The following is a 22,063-nucleotide window of genomic DNA, read 5'->3' as shown; positions in this document are numbered from 1 at the left end:
TCAATGTGTGGCAATGGATACATGTCTTATACCTCGTGATTTTGCAGAAATGCCATGTGCCACCCTCCTTCTTCTAAAGAACCACAGGTTACTCTGAAGGTCCAATGATGTTATCTGGCAGCAGCTTCTCCACTTCGTCCTGCATTCACTATCACTCAGCCAGTGACATCCTACATGAGTGGTGGCTAATTGGTGGATGATAACAATGTTTTACCATGGCCGTTTGGCCTACCTTTTCCCCACTCTTGATATGAAAGCAACTGCAAAAATGGCTCTGAGCACTATGGGACTCAACTGCTGTGGTCATAAGTCCCCTAGAACTTAGAACTACTTAAACCTAACTAACCTAAGGACATCACATACATCCATGCCCGAGGCAGGATTCGAACCTGCGGCCGTAGCGGTCGTGCGGTTCCAGACTGTAGCGCCTTTAACCGCTCGGCCACTCTGGCTGGCAAAAGCAACTGCAGATTCTATTTGCAGTTTGATAGTAGTTTCCTACTCTACGCTGTTTCTGTGTGGAGCATGATTCTTTGTTGATGCCACAAAGCTGCCATTTTGGACTGGTTTGGCAATCCCTACACACATACCATTAGCAATGAACTGAACTGTGCCTCCACACGGCAATTATTGATCCAAAGTTCTCTTTGACCACCTATAATGTTTATGACTTTCATTGGCATGTAGATGTCTTTTGTGGCCCTGAGAAGCTTTTTGCAACTGCCAAAAGCTTCACAGTTTAACTGAGCACCTCAACTGATGTCTGGAACTTGTCCTGTTGATGATGGGAGGAAAATAATGTCTTCAATACCAATCAACTGCCCAGAACAATATTTAATGTGTGCTTGTTGGAATAGCTTTATCAATCTGGAGCTCTGATCTTTCGCAGGTTATGACTGCTTGTGATGCCTGCAAGAAATCCCATCTGGGAATAACATTATGATTGCATTCTGTTACAACATTAAATTTGGAGGGCCGTGCTGTGTCATCAATAATTATTCTTGCAATACATAGTTCCCATCAGCTTCAGGTACTTCCCATCTATGACTTTCAGCACAATCATTTCCACATTACAGAATATAGTCTTCTTCAGCTGAAAATAATGATTATCTGACACTAGAGCAAAGGAATTCCATGAGTTACCTAGTGGCTGGACAGGATGGCTGTCAATGATGGTGTTAATGAGGTTTCATAAGTCTTTGTGGCTGCTATAGACGAAAGATATGCATCTGTGGCAGTCTCTCCTCCATGATGAGTTTTTCTGAAGGTGGTGGCTAGGCAAGCAGCTGGTACTTCTGTACGGTGATGGAGAATGTCTGTGGCGTGTTGGAGAACCAGTGATGGGCTTCATGCAACTGGTTGTCTATAATTGTCAGCAGTTGAGTGGCATTAACAGAACTGTTGGATGGTTGAGATCCAGCAGCCTAATAGATACATAAAAAACTTGTCTTTTTTCTCTGCAGTAGCATACAATGCATCCAGGTCCTACAAAATGGAGACCCACTGGCATGTTCTCTTCTTCCCTCCATATGCCTGTTCTTCTGTGGGGCATTATACACGGTGGAGGAGTTTATGTAACTGTGTTGGTCGGGTGCTGGGCTGTTGTTTGACAACTGTGGCGTAAGTCCTGGTTGGCTGAGTCCATACTTCCTGGCACACTCAATTGGTGGTGAGACTAGTGCTAAAGACCGACACACCTCTTCTACAACATTCCTTGTTACCTTCTGATGTATGGGGTCAACATTCATGGCTGCTATCTCTTGCTTATTCAGTCCAACAGTTCTGATTGTCATAAAATGCAGTATCTCTTCTATCACTACGTCATACGAGTGCGGCAAGGTTGTGGTGGTCTTCTGCAATTGCCATAGGAACCACATTGGAGAGTCGGTCATATCTCTTTCATTTGACTCTTTTCTGTTGCCTTTCCTTGATGCATTGACATCACTTTATGAATTCCTCTGTTGTTGTGACGTTCTTTACCAGAAGAGCTTAGTACATGTCTTTTGCAATCCCTTTCCATCATTTATGAGGTTTCATCAGCTTCTGTCATATTTGGATTTAAAATGTGGCATAGAACCAAAACATTATGTATGTGGGACTGTGTCATTTTCCCACAATGTTGGGCTCTGTCCTTCAATTTTTCGTGAACTAAGTGGACTTGCTGTTGGTTGTGATCAAATGTTTTCTTCAGATCAGCTTCAAATTTGTAACAGTTAATCAGCTTCTCTTTGTTGTTCTACAACCCTTGCTGGGCTGCACTGTCCTAGTAAAAGTACACATCTGCCAAACACATCACGTCATCCCACCTGGCAACTCGATCCAATACCTTTTAGCCATCTGTTGGATCCTGATTGATATCTCTGGAGAACACTGATGGACACATGATGTGCAGCTGCCGGCTTGGAATCCATTGGTTTCCTGAAGATACAGACCATGTGAACAATCTACTGCTTGTATTCTGGTTCCTGTCTGTGAAGGTGACGGCTTTTACATTGACTAAGTGGATCCGAAGTGATGTAGATGTTCTGAAGTACCTTTCGTCTCCACCAATGTCATATTGTAGCACCACTCAAGTAAAAATCTGAAAGTAGAGTCGTCACCGAAGTACAAGACTTATCACTTGAAGCAAGTTTATTACCAAGACCAACACACAGCCAGTGCAGAACTGACCTTCCAGATAGAGTGTGCAGCTATTTATACAAATGCTAAATATTCCAGACTATACGAACATTAGAAATGTAAGATATTTCAAGAACCTCCAAAAAATGTTAGATAATTGCTGGTGATCATGTTTGAACTTGTGAACCACAGCACACCAGCCAGAGATGATAAACACTATGCAACACTACATGCACAATAGATGTGGGAATAATAATGTTTTACTGTCAACAATAATCTTTTACTCTGCAACCAGTTTCAGTGATTGCAATAACATGCCAAAAATATTATTTTTTTGAATTTGCTTCTGATGAGCATTTGACAAATGTGGCTCTATACTGCACAAAGTATGATCTTAATTAATTCTGCAGGTACCTTTTTTTCTGATATGACTGACACCTATTTTATATGCATTAACCAAAAATCACTGGAAACCATATTGAGCACTTTGGAATGTTTTCTTGTATGTTTTGTGACTTTAATTGGCACTTTGCACAGATAATCTTAAAGGGAAACAACAGTCACATTTGAGTTCTGTGGCCCATTTATTTTAACGATTGAAAATGAAGGAGTAAACTGCTTTTTAAAGCTTCACCAACATAGAACAACTTTTGTTTCCAAAAAATTATCCACAAAACTGTGGCAAAGGGCAAATTCTGACCACCTGGTGGCAGAGCATTAGGAACAAAGCATGCTCAGTTTCAATGGCTGTTCCACAACACTTGCCATCTTGATCCCCCATCTACCAATACCAAGTTCTTCTAATTAGATTATAACTGTTCTTAAAATACATCATTTGGATCCCACAATCCTCATGAACTCAATCTCTGCTAGCTGCCATCCCATACTCCCCTCCAAACAAACCCCCCATTTCTCCCAGCTCACTCCACCAATCAACACCCACACTCTTCTCTCTTGTATATGACTACTTTGAAAAGACCTATACCCAAAACTAGTCCACATATAATGTTGATGATTTGTGTCCATGACAACATGCACCAATGTAATAAGGAATAAATTTTATTGACAGCAATGCCATCTCTGTAAGTTTGAGAAATTTTCTCCTTGCTCTCATAGAAGGGGATTTTGAAAGTAAATCCTTCCTACTCCTATGACACACATATCATATTCTGAATCAGGAGGAACGGAAATTGATTTCGCCACAATTTTTAATAGGAAACCATTCACCATTGCTGTCAGTGGGACGATTGGTGTTAAAATGATGCTCAATAACATCTCTGGAAAATATGAAAAACACAAATTGCACTATCTTAAACTGTTGGTTAACAAGTAATGAGACGGGTAAACCAGCTCACTGGTCAAAAAGAGATGAGTGTGTACCACCTTTAATCTCTAGAAAACCATTGTGATGTTCAAAATAACCACTGAGTTCACGGCAATTTTATTTACAGTTCACACAAACCACAGTTTCTCAATTTGCTCCATAAACAGAAAATTCATGTCATTTTCAAAATGTGTGTAATTAACAGCTGCACAATGATTATTGTTAAAAGTGTTACAACACATAATGTTAGTGATTTTAATTGGACACTTGAAATTTTAAATTTGCGGTAAGGTCTTATGGGACCAAACTGCTGAGGTCATCGGTCCCTAAGCTTACGCACTATTTAACCTAACTTAAGCTAAGGACAACACACACCCATGACCGAGGGAGAACTCGAACCTCCAACAGGGACAGCCACATGGGCCGTGACAAGGTGCCTCAGACCGCACGGCTACCCCATGCGGCTTCAACACTCACAAAAGAAAACAACTTACCTGGCAAAACAGAGCTTTCCGCAGAGTTTCCACATCTGTGCCTTCCTCTTGCAACATGAATTCTGTTATGGCTTTTGAAAGTTTTGTGGCTTTGGAAGAATGGGGCAGTGTGTGCTGTTTGTCTGTAACACAAAAGTTCAAAACAATAACTTTTGAATGCAGTTAACTGTGAGGAAAATGCAGGAAACATCTGCGCTGATGATCTGCAAAAGAGCAAACACATTCCATGAAACACTGTACTGTGGTACAAGACATACTGGGGACGAAGTCCTAATTTGCTAGATCTCCTCCCCCCACCCTCTTTCTCTCTCCCTCCCTCTTCACTAAATCTGAATGAATAGCACATCTTGGAAATTAAAAGTTAATCACATACTCTGGTGACAAATGGTTTGTTTGTACCATCCATCATTTAGAACAATTTGCTAAGAAATAGGTAACCACAGTACAAAGGCAGAGTGTTATCTCCCTCTCCTCATTTTTAATTCATCTACATCCACTACTCCTATTATACTTACACCCCCCCCCCCCCCCCCATACACGCAAAAAAAAAGAGCTACTTCATAATAAGGGGAAGGACTATTTCTATTTGGTTAAGTACAAATTGATAATTTAGAGAGAGGTTCTGAAAATAACACCACATGTGTGGTGGCAACAATCATGTTCATATACGCTGGGTTTGAAACGGAAAGTATGAGTCTTGACTACTGTACATTTTGATGGTTTTCAAGTAAGGTAAATAGCTGAAGATGGCAGTTTCTTGGGTGAAATAAACTTCAGTGAATGAACACATTGTTCACTATCCACAAGGTTTAGATGCAGATGTGGATAATGATGACACTGAGATTGTGGATGACCACATGTGCCCTCTGTTTCATTATATTAGTTATCTCTTTACATACACTCATATTAATAAGACTAAATGTGAGTACCACAAAGTTTTCTTAATTAAAGAAACTAATTTGACAGATAACATAAAAAGTCTTACACTTGCAACTGGCAGAGTTTGGTTATTTTTATCTACCACTTGAAATTTTTAGTTTCATGGCTTACACTTACGTTGTGCAAAGAATATACTTGTTGAAAATAAAAATTATTTCTGCAATAAAGTAATCAGAGAATCATTTTGCTACAGCAGACCCTACAGTGCATGCCAAATGACTTACATATGAGTCATCACAGATTAAGCAACTACAGTGCTGCACAATGACCGAGAAGGCTGCCAGAGGTGGCCCGATAGCTGACAGTAGTCACTTAGGCTGATGTGCACATGCTACACAACACCATTGGTGACCGCTGGGAATTGAATTTTTATACAAGCATATTTAAGCCTCCAAACTCTCGGTTGTCAAAGTTATTCCAGTCATGTGATTATTCTCTGTGTACCTATATTCTCCATGACCCAATAAAACTTAGTTATTTAAGACAGTGTGTTTCCTTGTGTTCCTACAGGTGGCAACAGGTGAAGATAGGATTTTTGTGTGTTCAAAATCCTGAGGATTTACTGATATTCAGCTCGACAATGGAAGATCTATTCTAGTCACTCATCCAACAACAGCTGCATACTGTGGTCATGTTGCAACGGTTGTTGGCCATGTCAAACCCGGTTCCACCACCAGCTGCTCAGCCGATTGCTCACCCGCCACCATTCCCCGTTTGATGAATCCACACAAGACTAGAATGCTTACAAAAAAGATCTGCCAACATTTCATGTCATCCCGCATGGTTGACAAGGATGTCTGTAAGGCTTTTCTCTTCACTGGATACCCCCTCATATTTTTCACTACTGTGGCAGTCTGCTCTTCTGCAGGAACCAGTGTCACTTTCATTAGACAATATGTTTCGTTTGCTGTCTCCTATCACTACAAGAGTACATGAGGTATCGAGCTTGGACAGCTGAGCTTCACAGTCTCAGTCATAAATGTTGCTTTGTTATGGCTATGTCTCAGGAGTCATACGCGAACACCATGGTCTGAGATGCAATCATTTGTTCAGCTCTTGATAAGGAAGTGCATCAACATGTCCTTCAGTTTAAGGTTCCTATGCTGAAAGAAGTTTTGAATACTGCACAGTTGTTTAAGGTTTCCCGATCACAGGCTGCCAGTTAGAGGCTTGGAGTGATGTAGTCATTGTTGACAGCATACAATCCCACTGCATGGAACCTAGTGCGCTAGAGGATGAGGGGGTGGTTGCAATATAAACACGCTCACTGAACTGCCGTGGACAAACACACTACGGCAGCAGGAACAGTGAACTCTTCTTCCATCGTGGCCCTCTCACTTTGTACAGCTCAAGCAGGCAAATTGCCCCAGTCAGTGGGCCACGTGCCATAAATGTAAGAAGAAAGGTCATACAGTAGCGTTATGTCAATCTCTAGCCCCTCAGGAGTCCTTGCAGGCCTCCATGGATGTGGATATTCATGCTGTTTTGTCACTGTGTTTGCTACTGTCTGGAGGCCAGAGCAAACATTTCACTGAAGTGCGGATGATGAACCTACCATTGTGCCTACAGGTTGACTTGGGAGCCACTGTGTCCCTACTTAGCAATCAGTCATATGTCAGGCTTGGTTCCCCAGCATTGGCACACATTGAGTATCAGCTGGTAAGCTAAAACAAACTGATAATTCCTATTCTTGGCCAGTTCATGATCGACACAGTTCACAAGTTAGTTGCATGTTCTCTTCTGTACTTGTAGGTCAATGATGAGAGAGCAGAAAATTTATTTGGGTTGAATGTCTTTACTACTTCTGGTTTTTCGATCATGGATGCGGTGCATCCGGAGTCAGATCAAGTACATTATCACAAACTGGATTTCTTGTGTTCTAGGGTTTAGGATCTGTTTGCCCAAGCGTTGGGTTGTACAAACAATTTCATTGCACACATCACCCTCAACCTTTCCGCCCACTGTTCATTTGGGATATGGAATCTCCCAGCACTGCACACACCCACTGGAACAGCACACTGCAACCACTACAGCTTTGCCTCATCTGTCTAATATAAGGGAACTTCAGGCATTTCTTGGCAAAGTGACGTACTATCACTATTTCATTCCCAGAGCAGTTACTATTTCCCACCACTTGCATCTGTTACTTTGGAAAAATACTTATTGCCTGTGAGCATGCAATAGTGCAGCTCGAAGATAGTCTTCACTCTGCATCTTGTCTTGCAATGTTTCAACCTGGCAAGTATCTGATCCTAATCATGGACACATCTGAGTATGAGGTGGGGATGGTCCTCGCCCATTGCCATTCAGATGGCTTAGAACAACCTATTGCCTTTACATTGAAAGCTCTCAACATTATTCTCAGGTGGATAAGGAAGCCCTTGCTATAATCTATGCCATAAAATAGTTTCATATGTCCTTGTATTGAGCAAAATTTCATTGAATTACCAACCATAAGCCCTCGATATCCCTGTTTAGCCCATCAGTGTCCTTACCAGACAAAGCAACCCATCGTCTTCAGCACTAGGCTCTGTTCTTGTCCTGGTACAATTATGAGATCCATTTGCATCCCACACTGCAACATGCGAACATGGATGCTCTATCCCAGCTCCTTATGGACCCTGACCCTCCATTCAAGCAAGAGCAGCTGCTCTATTTTCAACTGAATATGGAGGCAAGGACAACAGTGGATGGTTTTCCCATCATCAGTTCCTGTATTACCTCTCATCAAATTCTTTATTACCTCTTCTGTGGCAGCAGATCTTATGCTCCAGCAAGTGGTGTGCACAGTACGACTGAGGTGGCCGACCTTCCGACGGGCTGGATGTCACACCTGCTTCACAATTATTAGATATTGTGCCATCGTCTCTCCCTCTTGGATGGCGTTCTTCTTTTGTTGACAGACGTGATTACGCTCTGCATCATGATTCCAGTGGCTCTGGGGTGGGACATATTCTGTTTCCTACATCATGGTCACTGGGGAATATCTCACATGAAACTGTTGGCGCACGACGAAGTGTTTGGCCAGGCATCAATCGTGAGGTGGATCACTTTGTCATGGCCTGTTGCATGTGTTTGTTCCTGCAGGTGGGGCTGCACATTGTTTTTCCACAATGGCTGGCTCCTACATAGCACTGGGAGAGTGTCCACATTGATTTTGCTCGTCCCTTCTTAGACGCTCTCTGGTTGTTGGCAACTGACACTTTTTCTCATTTACATTGTGTCATTTGTTGTCTGTCTCTGACAGCGTGTGCAACTGTCAAGGGCCTGTCAAAGATATTATTCATCAAAGGTTTGCCTTGCTGTTTGGTTTCAGACAATGGTCCTCAGTTCGTAGATCAGTCTTTCAAGGACTTCTGTTCCCACAATGGTATTTGCTACATCATGGCAGCTCCTTTCCATCTGTAGTTGAATGTAGAGGTAGACTGCATTGTCTGGGCATTTAAGATACAGATCTGCAAGTATGTGGCAGATTTTCCCACTTAAGAGGCTCTTACATTTTACTTAAGCTCATACAGAAAGGTGCCGACTGGGGCCTAGAGTCCTCCCAAGCTCGTGCACAGCCATCAATCACGGACACTGGCCAACCTCTTGCTCCCACACTATCATCCCCCAGCAGTACTAGTTTCATCAAAGTTCACACCTGGAACACCCATCTGGGCCAGAGGTTTTGCACAGTGCCCTCACTGGATTCAAACCATGGTTCACAGGAGCTGTGGGCATTGAGTCTTCATGGATCACAACAAAGATAAACTTTTGTCATGCAACCAGAACCAGTTCCCTGCAAGGAGGGGCGTGAGGCCTCCTCTTTGGGATGGGGGACTGATGCCACCTGTTCATCCAGCACAGTCTGTTCATCCCGCACTGCCCATTCACCCCACGCTGCCCATTCATTCTCTGCTGCCCATTCACTCCTCAATGCCCATTCACTCCCGCTGCTGGTTTCCCATTCTACGCTCTACTGCTGCTTCTTGTGGCCATTGCCAGCCCCTCCCCCTGCGTGAAGTCCACAATGCTGAAAGCAGGGATTGCAATCAGACTTCTGGTGCTTCTCCTTACCAGTTCGCCATCACTACTCCCACAGTTGATGCCCATTGGCCTGGACCGTGAAATCAAGATGGCAACCCTTTTGTTGCTGGTCCTGTCTAACAAGCACCCATGTCAGCGGAGGTGTCCTCATCACAATCACTTTTGTTTGTATGCAATGGTCCCAGCAGATTGAGAACTACTCTCATCTTTGGCTGCCACTACGGGAGCCACCGACACACTATAGACGCCTCAGCAATTGCAGTATCACAGATGGTGATGCCTGGCCCTTCCCCCTGGCAAGGAAGGAAGAATGCAGTAACCCACTGATTACTACATCCACCACAGCTGTAAGTTGGGCCGCTATGGCAAGCATAGTGCAAGTCAGCATTGAGCGACTCACTGCACAACAACTGAGGCTGCCGCCTCAGATGGCCCAATTGCCATCAGCAGTCATCTGGTCTGATGTGCATGCCCAGCATGAGACCAGCAATGCCTGCCTGGAATTGTATGTTTATAAGGGCATACTCGAACCTCCAAGCTCTCAGTTGTCAAAAGTATTCCAGTCATCTTATTATTCTCTGTGTACTCACTGTGTCGTCGCCACTCCATGAGCCAATAAAATTTAGTTACTTAAGACTGTTTGTTTCCTTGTGTTCCTAGTTACTACAGTTCAGTACTCTCAGCTGAAATAAAAACTAAACTTTCCTTTCAATTCCTCATCAGTAGCCCATGCTTCCTTAACTATTTTCATAAAATGTATTCACAGAATAAAAGGTTTTTGCCTTACAACGTCAGTTACAGAAATCTGCCACTTACAACGTAGTGGGTGTAATTTTATGTTTCAGAATTTAGCCAGAGCTTCCTGCATTCAGGACATCAGGGATCAGCTACATATGATGAGATCATGGAGGTAGCATTGCTACATTTCTATGAAAGAGTAAGACACACATCTCAACCAAATATGTACCTCTAGTAGTCCTGTTCCTACATATCCAATTGGAGGACCTATGGTTGTAGCATCCATAAGCAACAGGAGGGATACATCAGTGACAATGAAAATTTGAGTAGTTCCTGTGAGTGCTGTCAGATGACCTAAACAGATACAGTGGCAGCCTGCGATAGGCACGAAATTGATATTCAATGGCCTGGCACAGATTTTCACTCGTCACAAAATATTCATTACATTTTGGTTTCAGCCATTATGGTTTCAGAAGAAGGAGCCACTGGCTTCAAAAAATTGCAAACTGTTATGTATGCTCTCCTGCTGCCACTTGGCGAGTAGATTTTTTTATCCATTCGATTACATTGTATTTCTAAAAATTGAGTATTTTCATTGATAAATAACTATAGAAGCCACATATGACATAAATGACAAACATTTGTTGCTAGAAACAGAAAATTATACAGTATCTGGCTATAGTCTCTAGTAAAATGTCAGAACCATTTCAGAGGTTCCTCATTTGTGAACACAGATAACATGGAATAACAAATCCAAAACTACTGTTTACAATCATGTCACTAACTGACGTATCATAAGTACACCTTAACTAAAATTCTATATTCAGCAAGTTTCTTATAATGTCAGATTGCTGTGATAAAATTAAGTATTTGTTTTAACAACCTTACATGAAGCACATTCATACTTATTATAGAGTTGTAGCAACAATGTTCAAGATATTGTTGTTATATCAAAAAATGAGCTCACAACTCAAAATGAAAAGTAATTAAACGAATGTCTAATCTAGAATATAACAAAAACAACATCGGGAGAAATTCCAGGATCTACATCTACATCCATACTCCGCAAGCCACCTGACGGTGTGTGGCGGAGGGTACCTTGAGTACCTCTATTGGTTCTCCCTTCTATTCCAGTCTCGTATTGTTCGTGGAAAGAAGGATTGTCGGTATGCTTCTGTGTGGGCTCTAATCTCTCTGATTTTATCCTCATGGTCTCTTCGCGAGATATAAGTAGGAGGGAGCAATATACTGCTTGACTCTTCGGTGAAGGTACGTTCTCGAAACTTTAACAAAAGCCCGTACCGAGCTACTGAGCGTCTCTCCTGCAGAGTCTTCCACTGGAGTTTATCTATCATCTCCATAACGCTTTCGCGATTACTAAATGATCCTGTAACGAAGCGCGATGCTCTCCGTTGGATCTTCTTTATGTCTTGTATCAACCCTATCTGGTACGGATCCCACACTGCTGAGCAGTATTCAAGCAGTGGGTGAACAAGCATACTGTAACCTACTTCCTTTGTTTTCGGATTGCATTTCCTTAGGATTCTTCCAATGAATCTCAGTCTGGCATCTGCTTTACCAACGATCAACTTTATATGATCATTCCATTTTACATCACTCCTAATGCGTACTCCCAGATAATTTATGGAATTAACTGCTTCCAGTTGCTGACCTGCTATTTTGTAGCTAAATGATAAGGGATCTATCTTTCTATGTATTCGCAGCACATTACACTTGTCTACATTGAGATTCAATTGCCATACCCTGCACCATGTGTCAATTCTCTGCAGATCCTCCTGCATTTCAGTACAATTTTCCATTGTTAGAACCTCTCGATACACCACAGCATCATCTGCAAAAAGCCTCAGTGAACTTCCGATGTCATCCACAAGGTCATTTATGTATATTGTGAATAGAAACGGTACTACGACACTCCCTTGCGGCACACCTGAAATCACTCTTACTTCAGAAGACTTCTCTCCATTGAGAATGACATGCTGCGTTCTGTTATCTACGAACTCTTCAATCCAATCACACAATTGGTCTGATAGTCCATATGCTCTTACTTTGTTCAATAAACGACTGTGGGGAACTGTATCGAACGCCTTGCGGAAGTCAAGAAACATGGCGTCTACCTGTGAACCCGTGTCTATGGCCCCGAGTCTCGTGGACGAATAGCGCGAGCTGGGTTTCACACGACCGTCTTTTTCGAAACCCATGCCGATTCCTACAGAGTAGATTTCTAGTCTCCAGAAAATTCATTATACTCGAACATAATACGTGTCCCAAAATTCTACAACTGATCGATGTTATAGATATAGGTCTATAGTTTTGCACATCTGTTCGACGTCCCTTCTTGAAAACAGGGATGACCTGTGCCCTTTTCCAATCCTTTGGAATGCTACGCTCTTCTAGAGAACTACGATACACCGCTGCAAGAAGGGGGGCAAGTTCCTTCGCGTACTCTGTGTAAAATCAAACTGGTATCCTATCAGGTCCAGCGGCCTTTCCTCTTTTGAGTGATTTTAATTGTTTCTCTATCCCTCTGTTGTCTATTTCGATATCTACCATTTTGTCATCTGTACGACAATCTGGAGAAGGAACTACAGTGCAGTCTTCCTCTGTGAAACAGCTTTGGAAAAAGACATATAGTATTTCGGCCTTTAGTCCGTCATCCTCTGTTTCAGTACCATTTTGGTCACAGAGTGTCTGGACATTTTGTTTTGATCCACCTACCACTTTGACATAAGACCAAAATTTCTTAGGATTTTCTGCCAAGTCAGTATATAGAACTTAACTTTCGAATTCATTGAATGCCTCTCACATAGCCCTCATCACACTACATTTCGCTTCGCGTAATCTTTGTTTGTCTGCAAGGCTTTGGCTATGTTTATGTTTGCTGTGAAGTTCCCTTTGCTTCCGCAGCAGTTTTCTAACTCAGTTGTTGTACCACGGTAGCTCTTTTCCATCTCTTACGATCTTGCTTGGCACATACTCATCTAACACATATTGTACGATGGTTTTGAACTTTGTCCACTGATCCTCAACACTATCTGTACTTGAGACAAAACTTTTGTGTTGAGCCGTCAGGTACTCTGTAATCTGCTTTTTGTCACTTTTGCTAAACAGAAAAATCTTCCTACCTTTTTTAATATTTCTATTTACGGCTGAAATCATCGATGCAGTAACCGCTTTATGATTGCTGATTCCCTGTTCTGCATTAACTGTTTCAAATAGTTTGGGTCTGTTTGTCACCAGAAGGTCTAATATGTTATCGCCATGAGTCAGTTCTCTGTTTAACTGTTCAAGGTAGTTTTCATTAGTTACATTTCAAAATGTAAATCTAAAAATGGTGCTTACAAGAATTGCTGAAATTACAAATTTAACTGAGATGCACATTAACTAAAATTTTAACTGGGAAGAGTGCATAATTATTGCTAATAGAGGATGATATGCAGTAGACATTTACATACTGACTAGAAGAGGCACAAAGCAGCAGCAGATAGAAACGTGAAAAAAAACTCTCTCTCTCTCTCTCTCTCTCTCTCTCTCTCTCTCTCTCCCTCCCTCCCTCCCCCTCATTCTCCCTCTCCCTCTCCCTCTCCCTCTCCCTCCTCCAAAACCGCAACACCAACATAAGCCATAGTGCCTTGATAGAATAGTGGAGGCTGTGTGTGTGTGTGTGTGTGTGTGTGTGTGTGTGTGTGTGTGTGTGTGTGTGTGTGTGTGTGTGTGTGTGTGTGTGTGTGTGTGTTTGGGGGAAGGGGGGGGGGTGGTGGGACATGCACACATGTCATCATTTCCCTGAAGAAAAATTTTGTTTTGTCTGGAAGTTCAACTAATTATAGTTCATTTCTTCATGCTTATCGGTTGTTCAATGCCTCTTCTATGAAATCGGTAGTGATCTGAAATCAAATGGTGCCTTAATTTAAATACCACAAAGTGTTGTCAATAAAACACAATTGGACATGCAAATCATGAGCTACTATTTTTCAAGCTTTAACATGGAAATGTCAACACTTGTCAGTGACTTAGAGCAATTACTACATGACGTGATGATGAAATATCAGTATTGCATACCAGACTAAATTTCAGTAATAGAAATAACAAAGCTTCACATGCACTTAACTTTGCTTCATTAGTTACAGACCATCATTCGTATAACATAAAACATGTAGATGTTCACCTGTTTTCTTTGCAGAGGTATTTTTACAATTCTCCCACAAGTCAATAATGTCAACATCTTCGTCTTTCTTTTCATCTCCTGCACTAAAATTTGTATCTGCACTGTTGTCAATGCTTTTGTATTTCGCTTCCATGCCTTGGCTCTGAAAGAAAATAATTCCACTATATTCCACAGTATACAAAGGGAAGCTGAGTTAAGCAAATAAAGGATGCATACTGGGCTTGCAAATGCAAACAAAAATAAACTGCTTTTTGTCATCTTGTATTGCACAGCATTCTCTTCCACAGAAAATACTACAACTCATAATTCCTAATAAATTGCATCAAGAATTGTACAATGGAATAAGACTTGTGCTATTTGAGAATTGTAGTGTAAGAAAATGTTGTGATACTATTGATTTTATTAATATCGAATGAGTCTTCTGTTCACACATGATTATGCACATTAACTATCAACACATAATACCATGCAAGAGACAGCAAAAATTTCAAAATGTAAATCTAAAAATGGTACTTACAGGAATGGCTGAAATTACAAATTTAACTGAGATGCACATTAACTAAAATTTTAACTGGGAAGAGAGCATTATTATTGCTAACACAGGATCTACACTTAGACTGCTTGGATTTGCCCAAGAGTGCTTTAGACATGGTGTGCCCAAGCAGGCAATGTAAGATATTTCCAGTATACCATTTCATGAAATATTGTTCTGGATCAAATAAAAACATGGTTGAAGAACTTTTCCACAACAAACAACTTACTCATATTAGGTAGCACTGTTATGGGCAAACAATGCAAATACATGTTAACAAGGAAATGTATGACTTGCAATTCAGTACTGGTTACTACTATACAGTGCAGTAACTACTGCCGCCAAGAATAACTCCAAAAGTATGATAGTAGCTAAAAAGGTTGTGGGACATACGTTGCCTGGGACAGTGGGGGCCATAATATGATGTTGGTTTTTTGTTGCTAGGTGCAGTCGCTTCAGAGATATGAAGGTCAACTTTGTTTTTTTTAAATGGGATGCTATATTTTGGTACTTATTTTGTGATAGCGGCTACTGAGACAAATCGAATGATGTGTAACAGTAAGGTCAACGAAGGTCAAAAAGGTGGATGAACGTACATTTACACAAGGTGTTTTAAGTGTTGACCATTGGTATCAATGCAGTGCTGCAATCTTGTTATCATGGATTGAGTGATATTCCTTATCACATCGGCACTTATCGAAGCACATGCTCTGACAATTCTCTCTCGCATATCCTCAAGTGTAGTTGGAATGTCTTTATCCTCTGCATCCAATCCAGCAATTTGGGAACTGTCTCTGCAACTCATTTCTAGCCATCAGCGAAAAATGTGCTTCTATTCCTTGTTCCTAAATGTATTTCTTCCAACAACAGACCTAATGTTTCTTGCAGGAATGTGGTGTACTTCCTACCATTAAAATTTCCTTCGATGGAATAGGGGCCTATAATTCTGTCCTCCAGAATCCCACACCATACATTCACCGACCACAGTTTCTGGTGTGCAACTTGCCACAGCCAACATGGATTTTCAGTTGCCCAATAATGCATGTTGTGCAAATTATCACTTCCATGGCTCGTGAATGTAGCCCCATTAGCAAATAAAATCAAATTAATAAATGTGTCATCCCTCTGAATCTGAAGTTGAACCCATCAGTAGAATTCAATACAACACATACGATCTGCAGTTAATTCTTGGTGGAGACTGATATGGTAAGGAAGATATTTATGGTGCTGCAGAACATGAACAACACTATTCTGGCTAATGCCAGATTCCCTTGTGATTTGAAGTGAACAAACACAAGGATCTCGAACCACAGTGGCAAGAGTACTAATTTCCATTTACTGGCAAGTAACTTTCCTCTGCCAGATATGTTTCCAATGCATTGAAGATCAAGTTGTTCTCAATTTATCATACACATATTTAAATGTATGATGTGTAGGTTGAGTACATTGAGGATATCTTTCAGCAAATAAGTCTCTAGCTCTCACTGAATTTCGTTGGAATTCTCCGTAAATGAGAAGCATATCAACTTGTTCTTCGGAGGAATACATCATTCAAATTCACTTGATTCAATGATACTAGTCTTACCGTTCTTATTAGTGTTGTCTAGCGAAACTGTCAAATGGTCTTTACATGTCAATGGCACGTTAGATGGATACGCCGTATTTGGCAAATATTTACTATTTGCACGATATATGAGAGAGAATTGTCAAAGCATGTGCTTTAATAAATGCCGAAGTGATAAGGAATGCCACTCAATCCATGATAAGAAGACTGCAGCACTGCATTGATACCAGTGTCATCACTTCGAACACCTTCTGTAAATGGACATTCATGCCACCTTTCTGACCTTTGTTGACCTTCAAAGACCTTACTGTTACACATCACTGGATTTGTCTCAATAGCCACTATCAGAAAATAAGTACCAAACTATAGCATCCCATTTAAAAAACAAAGTTGACCTTCATATCTGATGTGACCCCACCTAGTAACAAAAAACCAACATCATATTATGGCCCCCGTTGTCCCACGTAACATTTGTCCCACAAACTTTTCAGCTACTATCATACTTTTGGAGTTATTCTAGGTGGCAATAGTTAGTGACCCACCTTGTATAATAATAACACACTTAAAAGGGGGAGGGGTATGATAACTACAGCACAGTGAAATACGATGACAACGAAAAAATTGTTTGTAGCTAATAATTTTCACAGTACATACTTTAACAGTTTATAATCTATTGAAGCACATTATACATTTGCTATACTAAAAATGTTCTATTCTCATCTAAAAATATCATAAGCAAATAGCTCATTAAAAACAGCTTATATTATTGGCTGCAAATCTCATAACTGCACTTAGTCATAATAAGAGGCACCAACAGTTTCTTGAAAAAAGTAATTTTGCTTTTTCTTAGTGTTAAAAAATGCTTTTATTTCATGGCACCTAGCTAATTTCATAGCTGGCATCATTATAAAGTAACATCATACAAAAATGTTCAACTACACCTTGTTTGTTTTATTTCAAGGCATATGCAGTCCTGTTTGTATGTATAGTGTGTGCTGATATGGTAACTAAACCTGCACATGGGTTGCACTTTCATTGTTCCATATATAGAACCGAACAAATGTGATTGTAAGATACTGCCTTTCTACAGCAATATGGGACACCATTACATGTTGATCAAGCAAACCACTGTGTAGTTCATAATATGCTAAAAATGGAAGTTTACAATTGCAGCATATCTAAAGAAAGATCATTTCATTGTGCAGAGGTTAAATGATTTCCCACACTGAACAACAAAGAGCTAAACACCACTGATGAAGCCCTAGTTTTATGAAATTTACAATCATATTCTTTCTACTTTGTTTCTGATAATTAGAGCACTGTATTACAATAGGGTGGGTGGAGTAGTTGTTTGGTAGTAGTATCAGACATACTCTCTTTTGCTACTTGCATAGGAAGAAACCCATTTGCAGTTATGGGCTGCATTTACCTTTGAGCTCTTAATGTTGTGGCTCACGTTTTGCAGAATCCAGAAAAACATCTCATCCTGGGTATTATGGAATCATCAATGGTGAAATCAGGTTTTAAATTATCGTAGGGTGTTTTGTTCAAACTGGTGAGTAGGGAACATATATATATATTTGACCCATCTACTCCACTGGAAAATACTTACAAGCAAAATTCTTAAGTCCACAAGAATGTTAACACCTATGCAACAACACATCATCGTAGTTTAGCAAATGCAGCCGGTAATGTGCAGGGTGGTGCACGAAATGTGTTACCAATTGTTTCTTTCACAATTTACGACGCACGTTAGATATCCCGCTGGGATCTCTACAGCAGTACCAGCAGAGCTTGGAAAAACAAATGAGTTACAAAATGATGTGTAATTCACGATACTGCCGCTAGGAGAGTAGTAAGCAGCAACGGCTGACAATGGAAGACTGACGACACAGCAACAATCGGCAATTGTGTTGCTTTTTCATGAAACAAAAAGCTTTGTTGTGACATAGAGGCGCTTTCGACAACAGTTTAACACACGATGGGTCCCTTGCAAGGAGACCGTCCACAGGATGTACGATAAATTTGTACAGGGAGGAACAGTACTGGAAGCGAAGCGACCTCAGCCTAAGCCTGTTTTTTTGCTGGAGAATATTGAAGCGGTATGAGTTGCTGTACAGAGAAGTCCCAGGAAATCGTGTAGAAAGGCAGCAGTGCAACTGGGAATATCCAGACGCTCTGTTCAACGCATTCTTTAAAGTGAGCTCCATATGTACCCATACAAGATGACCTGTGCACAGAAGCTCACTGAAGAACACAAGCAGCAGAGACTACTGTTTGCTCAGTGGGCTGAGGATAGGGAAAAAAAACTCTCAACGACGTTTGGTTTTCAGACGAGGCGCATTTTCATTTAGACGGTGTGGTTAACAAACAAAATGTATGCTTTTGGGCCACTGAAAACCCACAAGTGCTTCATGAACGACAACATTATACTCTGAGGATTACAGCGTGGGCAGCAATTTTCAGTCACGGACTTATCAGACCTTTTTCTTTGAAGAAACTGTGAACAGTGAGTGTTATTTGAGCATGCGTCACAATAGCTTCATTCCACAGCTTCTTGCTAGTGCCTTGCCCTTCAACATGCAGTGGTTCATGCAAGATGGAGCAAGGCCACATACTGCAAACACTGTGTTGGAGTTTTTACACGAGCATTTCGAGATGCAGATCATTTCACTCAGGTTTCCAGGTCACTTCAATGATGGACAAAATTGGCCCCCCAATAGTGCAGGCCTCAATCCATGTGACTTTTCTCTTTGGGGGTACCTAAAAGAAAAAAATTTCCCGAAACGTCCACGTGATTTAATGGAGCTCAGAAGACTCATTCTTCAAGCTTGCAGTGAAATTATGGAAGACATGTGCCATAGGGTAATCACTAACTTCAGTGTTCGTTTGAAGGAAGTTAGGAAACGAAATGGTGGACATATTGAGCATATGCTGAGTTAGAACAAACCTCCATGGATGGCTCTTCATTGTAGTATATGTTCCTTTCAGATTGTACTGACAATAAAGTTTATATTCAAAAACAAAATAGTAGCACATTTCGTGTGCCACCCTGTATGTCACTTCAGTTTGTCAATTTTAATTGTGTCCTAATGCACGAATTCATCCAATGAACAATTATGTTATATCAGAATTTAATGTAAGAGTTTCTTTTCTCAACCAAGAATTCATTTGCACATTTTTCCAACTTTCAATATGTTAGCAGCTTTCATTCCAATACAGACCTATTGTGACATTTGAGCACAAATTTGTCAAGTCTCTGTCATTTCTGTAATATACATTCAGGCTTTCTTTTTCAAATAACTGAGAAATTTTCATTCACATATGCAAATCTTAACAACAGGAGTAAAAGCATTAGTATTCTGGACATATTGTTAGCATACCTGAGAAAATTACTTGGTATCCACCATCAAATTTTACATAATCTTGACACACTCATCTCTTCCACATCCATATCCATGACTCTAAATAATACCAAACGTTTTATACATCAGACACCCTCCATTACGTCACCAGCTCTCATGTAGACAAATGTGCTGCCATTATACAGAAAGTATCATAATTAATAGTGAACTCTGACTCAGGCCAAAGGCCAGATTGTACACTGAACTATACCTAAATCAGGTGGCTCACATACTGAAGACACTTATAAAACTAAACTCTGCCTGAATAGGCCATGAAGATCAACAGTACCGATCAGCTTCCGTGCCATCCTCAGCCCACAGGCATCACTGGATGTGGATAGGGAGGAGAAGTGGTCAGCAGACTGCTCTCTCAGCCATATGTCAGTTTACGAGACCAGAAGCGCTACTTCTCAACCAAGTAGTTACAGATATTCTGGAATGTTCTGAAATTCATTCTTTTGCCTGTGCTATGCTCCTTGATCTAAGCAAGGCATTTAACATTTATAGCATATCCTGATATCTAAATCTGAAAAATATGGACTCAAGGATAATGAATCACACTGTATCTCTTAGACAGGAAACAAGTTGTCACTGCAAGTAATTACTACAGAAGTGTCACAAGGTCCTGTCCTGGACCCCTTTCTTTTTCTTATAAACATGAATGATCTGTCTAGTTCTTAACCCTACAAGAAAGTAATATATGCTGATGACGTAACCCTCATAATTAAATATTTTAATATCTCTACTAGAAATAACAGGTAAGCAGTTGTTAGCATCCCACTTAGACAACGAATTGAAATCATTTATTCCCAGTATTACAGACACAGAAGAATTATGGCACAGTTTAAATGGAATGTAAATCATGCTCTGGAGAAGTATGTGCTGAGTAAGTGGTTTAAAAACAAAATTCGGAAAATGATGAGGAAGCAACGGCTATTGTAGTCTCAGTTCAAAAGAGAACACACAAATGATGATAGGCAAAAGTTAGTAGAAATATGTGCAGCTGTAGAAAGATGAAAGTGGAATGCATAAAACAACTCCACAGTCATACCTTAGCAAAGGATCTTGCTAAGAACCTGAAAATTTTCTGGTCCTATGTAAAATCACTATGCAGATCAAAGGCTTTTATCCAGTTGGTCTGGCAGAAGAAGATAGCAAAAAGAATGCCAAAGTTTTAAATTTCACATTTAAGAAAACGTTCATGCATGAGAAGCATATAAGCATACTACCATTTGATCATTGTACACAGACTTAAAGGCTTCTGTCTGTGAATCAGTATGATTTTAGAAGGCACTGCTCAAGCGAAACTCGGCTTGCCCTTTTTCTCACACAGTATCCTGCAAACTATGGATGAAGAGCAACAGGCAGATTCTGTATTCCTAGATTTCCGGAAAGCATTTGACTTGGTGCTCCACTGCAGACTGTTAAAAAAGATACGAGTGTAAGGAATAGGTTCTCAGAAATGTGAATGGCTCAAAGACTTCTTAAGTAACAGAACCCAACATGTTGGCCTCAACAGCAGGTGTTCATCAGAGCCAATGGTATTGTCAGGAGTGCCCCAGTGTAGTGTGATAGGGCCACTATTATTTTCTATATACACAGATGATCTGGCAGACAGGGTGTACAGAAAACTGCAGCTGTTTGCTGATGATGCTGTGGTGTACATGAAACTGTCATCATTGATTAGCTGTAAGAGGGTACAAGATGACTTAGACAAAATTTATAGTTAGTGTGATGAATGGTAGCTAGCTCTAAATGTAAAGGAAATCTAAGTTAATTGGGATGAGTAGAAAAAACAAACACGTCTTATGTGAACCAGCAATAGTAGTATGCTGCTTGACACAGTTACATCAATTAAATAGCTAGGCATTATGTTGCAAAGCAGTATGAAATGAAACGAGTATGTAAGAATTGTAGTAGGGAAGGCAAATGGTCAATTTTGGTTCACTGGGAGAATTTTAGGGAAGTGTAGTTCATCTGTAAAGGACACAACATATAGGACACTAGTGGGTAGTACTGCTTGAGTGTTTGAGAGACACACCAGATTGGTTTGAAGGAAGACACTGAAAAAATTCAGAGTTCAGTTTGTTACCAGTAGGTATGAACAACACTTAAGTATTATGGAGATGATTCAGGAACTCAAATGCAAAACCCTGGAAGTAAGGCGATGCTCTTTTTGAGAAACACTATTGAGAAAATTTACAGAACCAGTATCTGGAGCTGACTGAAGAATG

The 22,063-nt window shown here is 40.6% G+C and overlaps 1 protein-coding gene across 1 annotated transcript in view; it reads right to left on the bottom strand.

Annotated features, from left to right (window-relative positions):
- LOC126184598 (E3 ubiquitin-protein ligase HERC2) overlaps nucleotides 1-22,063 on the bottom strand; it is an 812,863-nt gene that overhangs the window by 491,773 nt on the left and 299,027 nt on the right. Inside the window, exons 30-31 of the mRNA XM_049927039.1 lie at nucleotides 14,330-14,471; nucleotides 4,438-4,559 (exon numbers count right to left, since the gene is read on the bottom strand). Of these exons, the coding sequence (XP_049782996.1) occupies nucleotides 4,438-4,559; nucleotides 14,330-14,471 (264 nt within the window). The remainder of the gene's footprint in view (nucleotides 1-4,437; nucleotides 4,560-14,329; nucleotides 14,472-22,063) is intronic.

The sequence above is a fragment of the Schistocerca cancellata genome, chromosome 4, assembly GCF_023864275.1.
Source record: "Schistocerca cancellata isolate TAMUIC-IGC-003103 chromosome 4, iqSchCanc2.1, whole genome shotgun sequence".
Lineage (NCBI taxonomy): Eukaryota > Metazoa > Arthropoda > Insecta > Orthoptera > Acrididae > Schistocerca > Schistocerca cancellata.
Note: the sequence above shows the minus strand (reverse complement) of the source record. Positions and strands in the feature narration are given on the sequence as shown.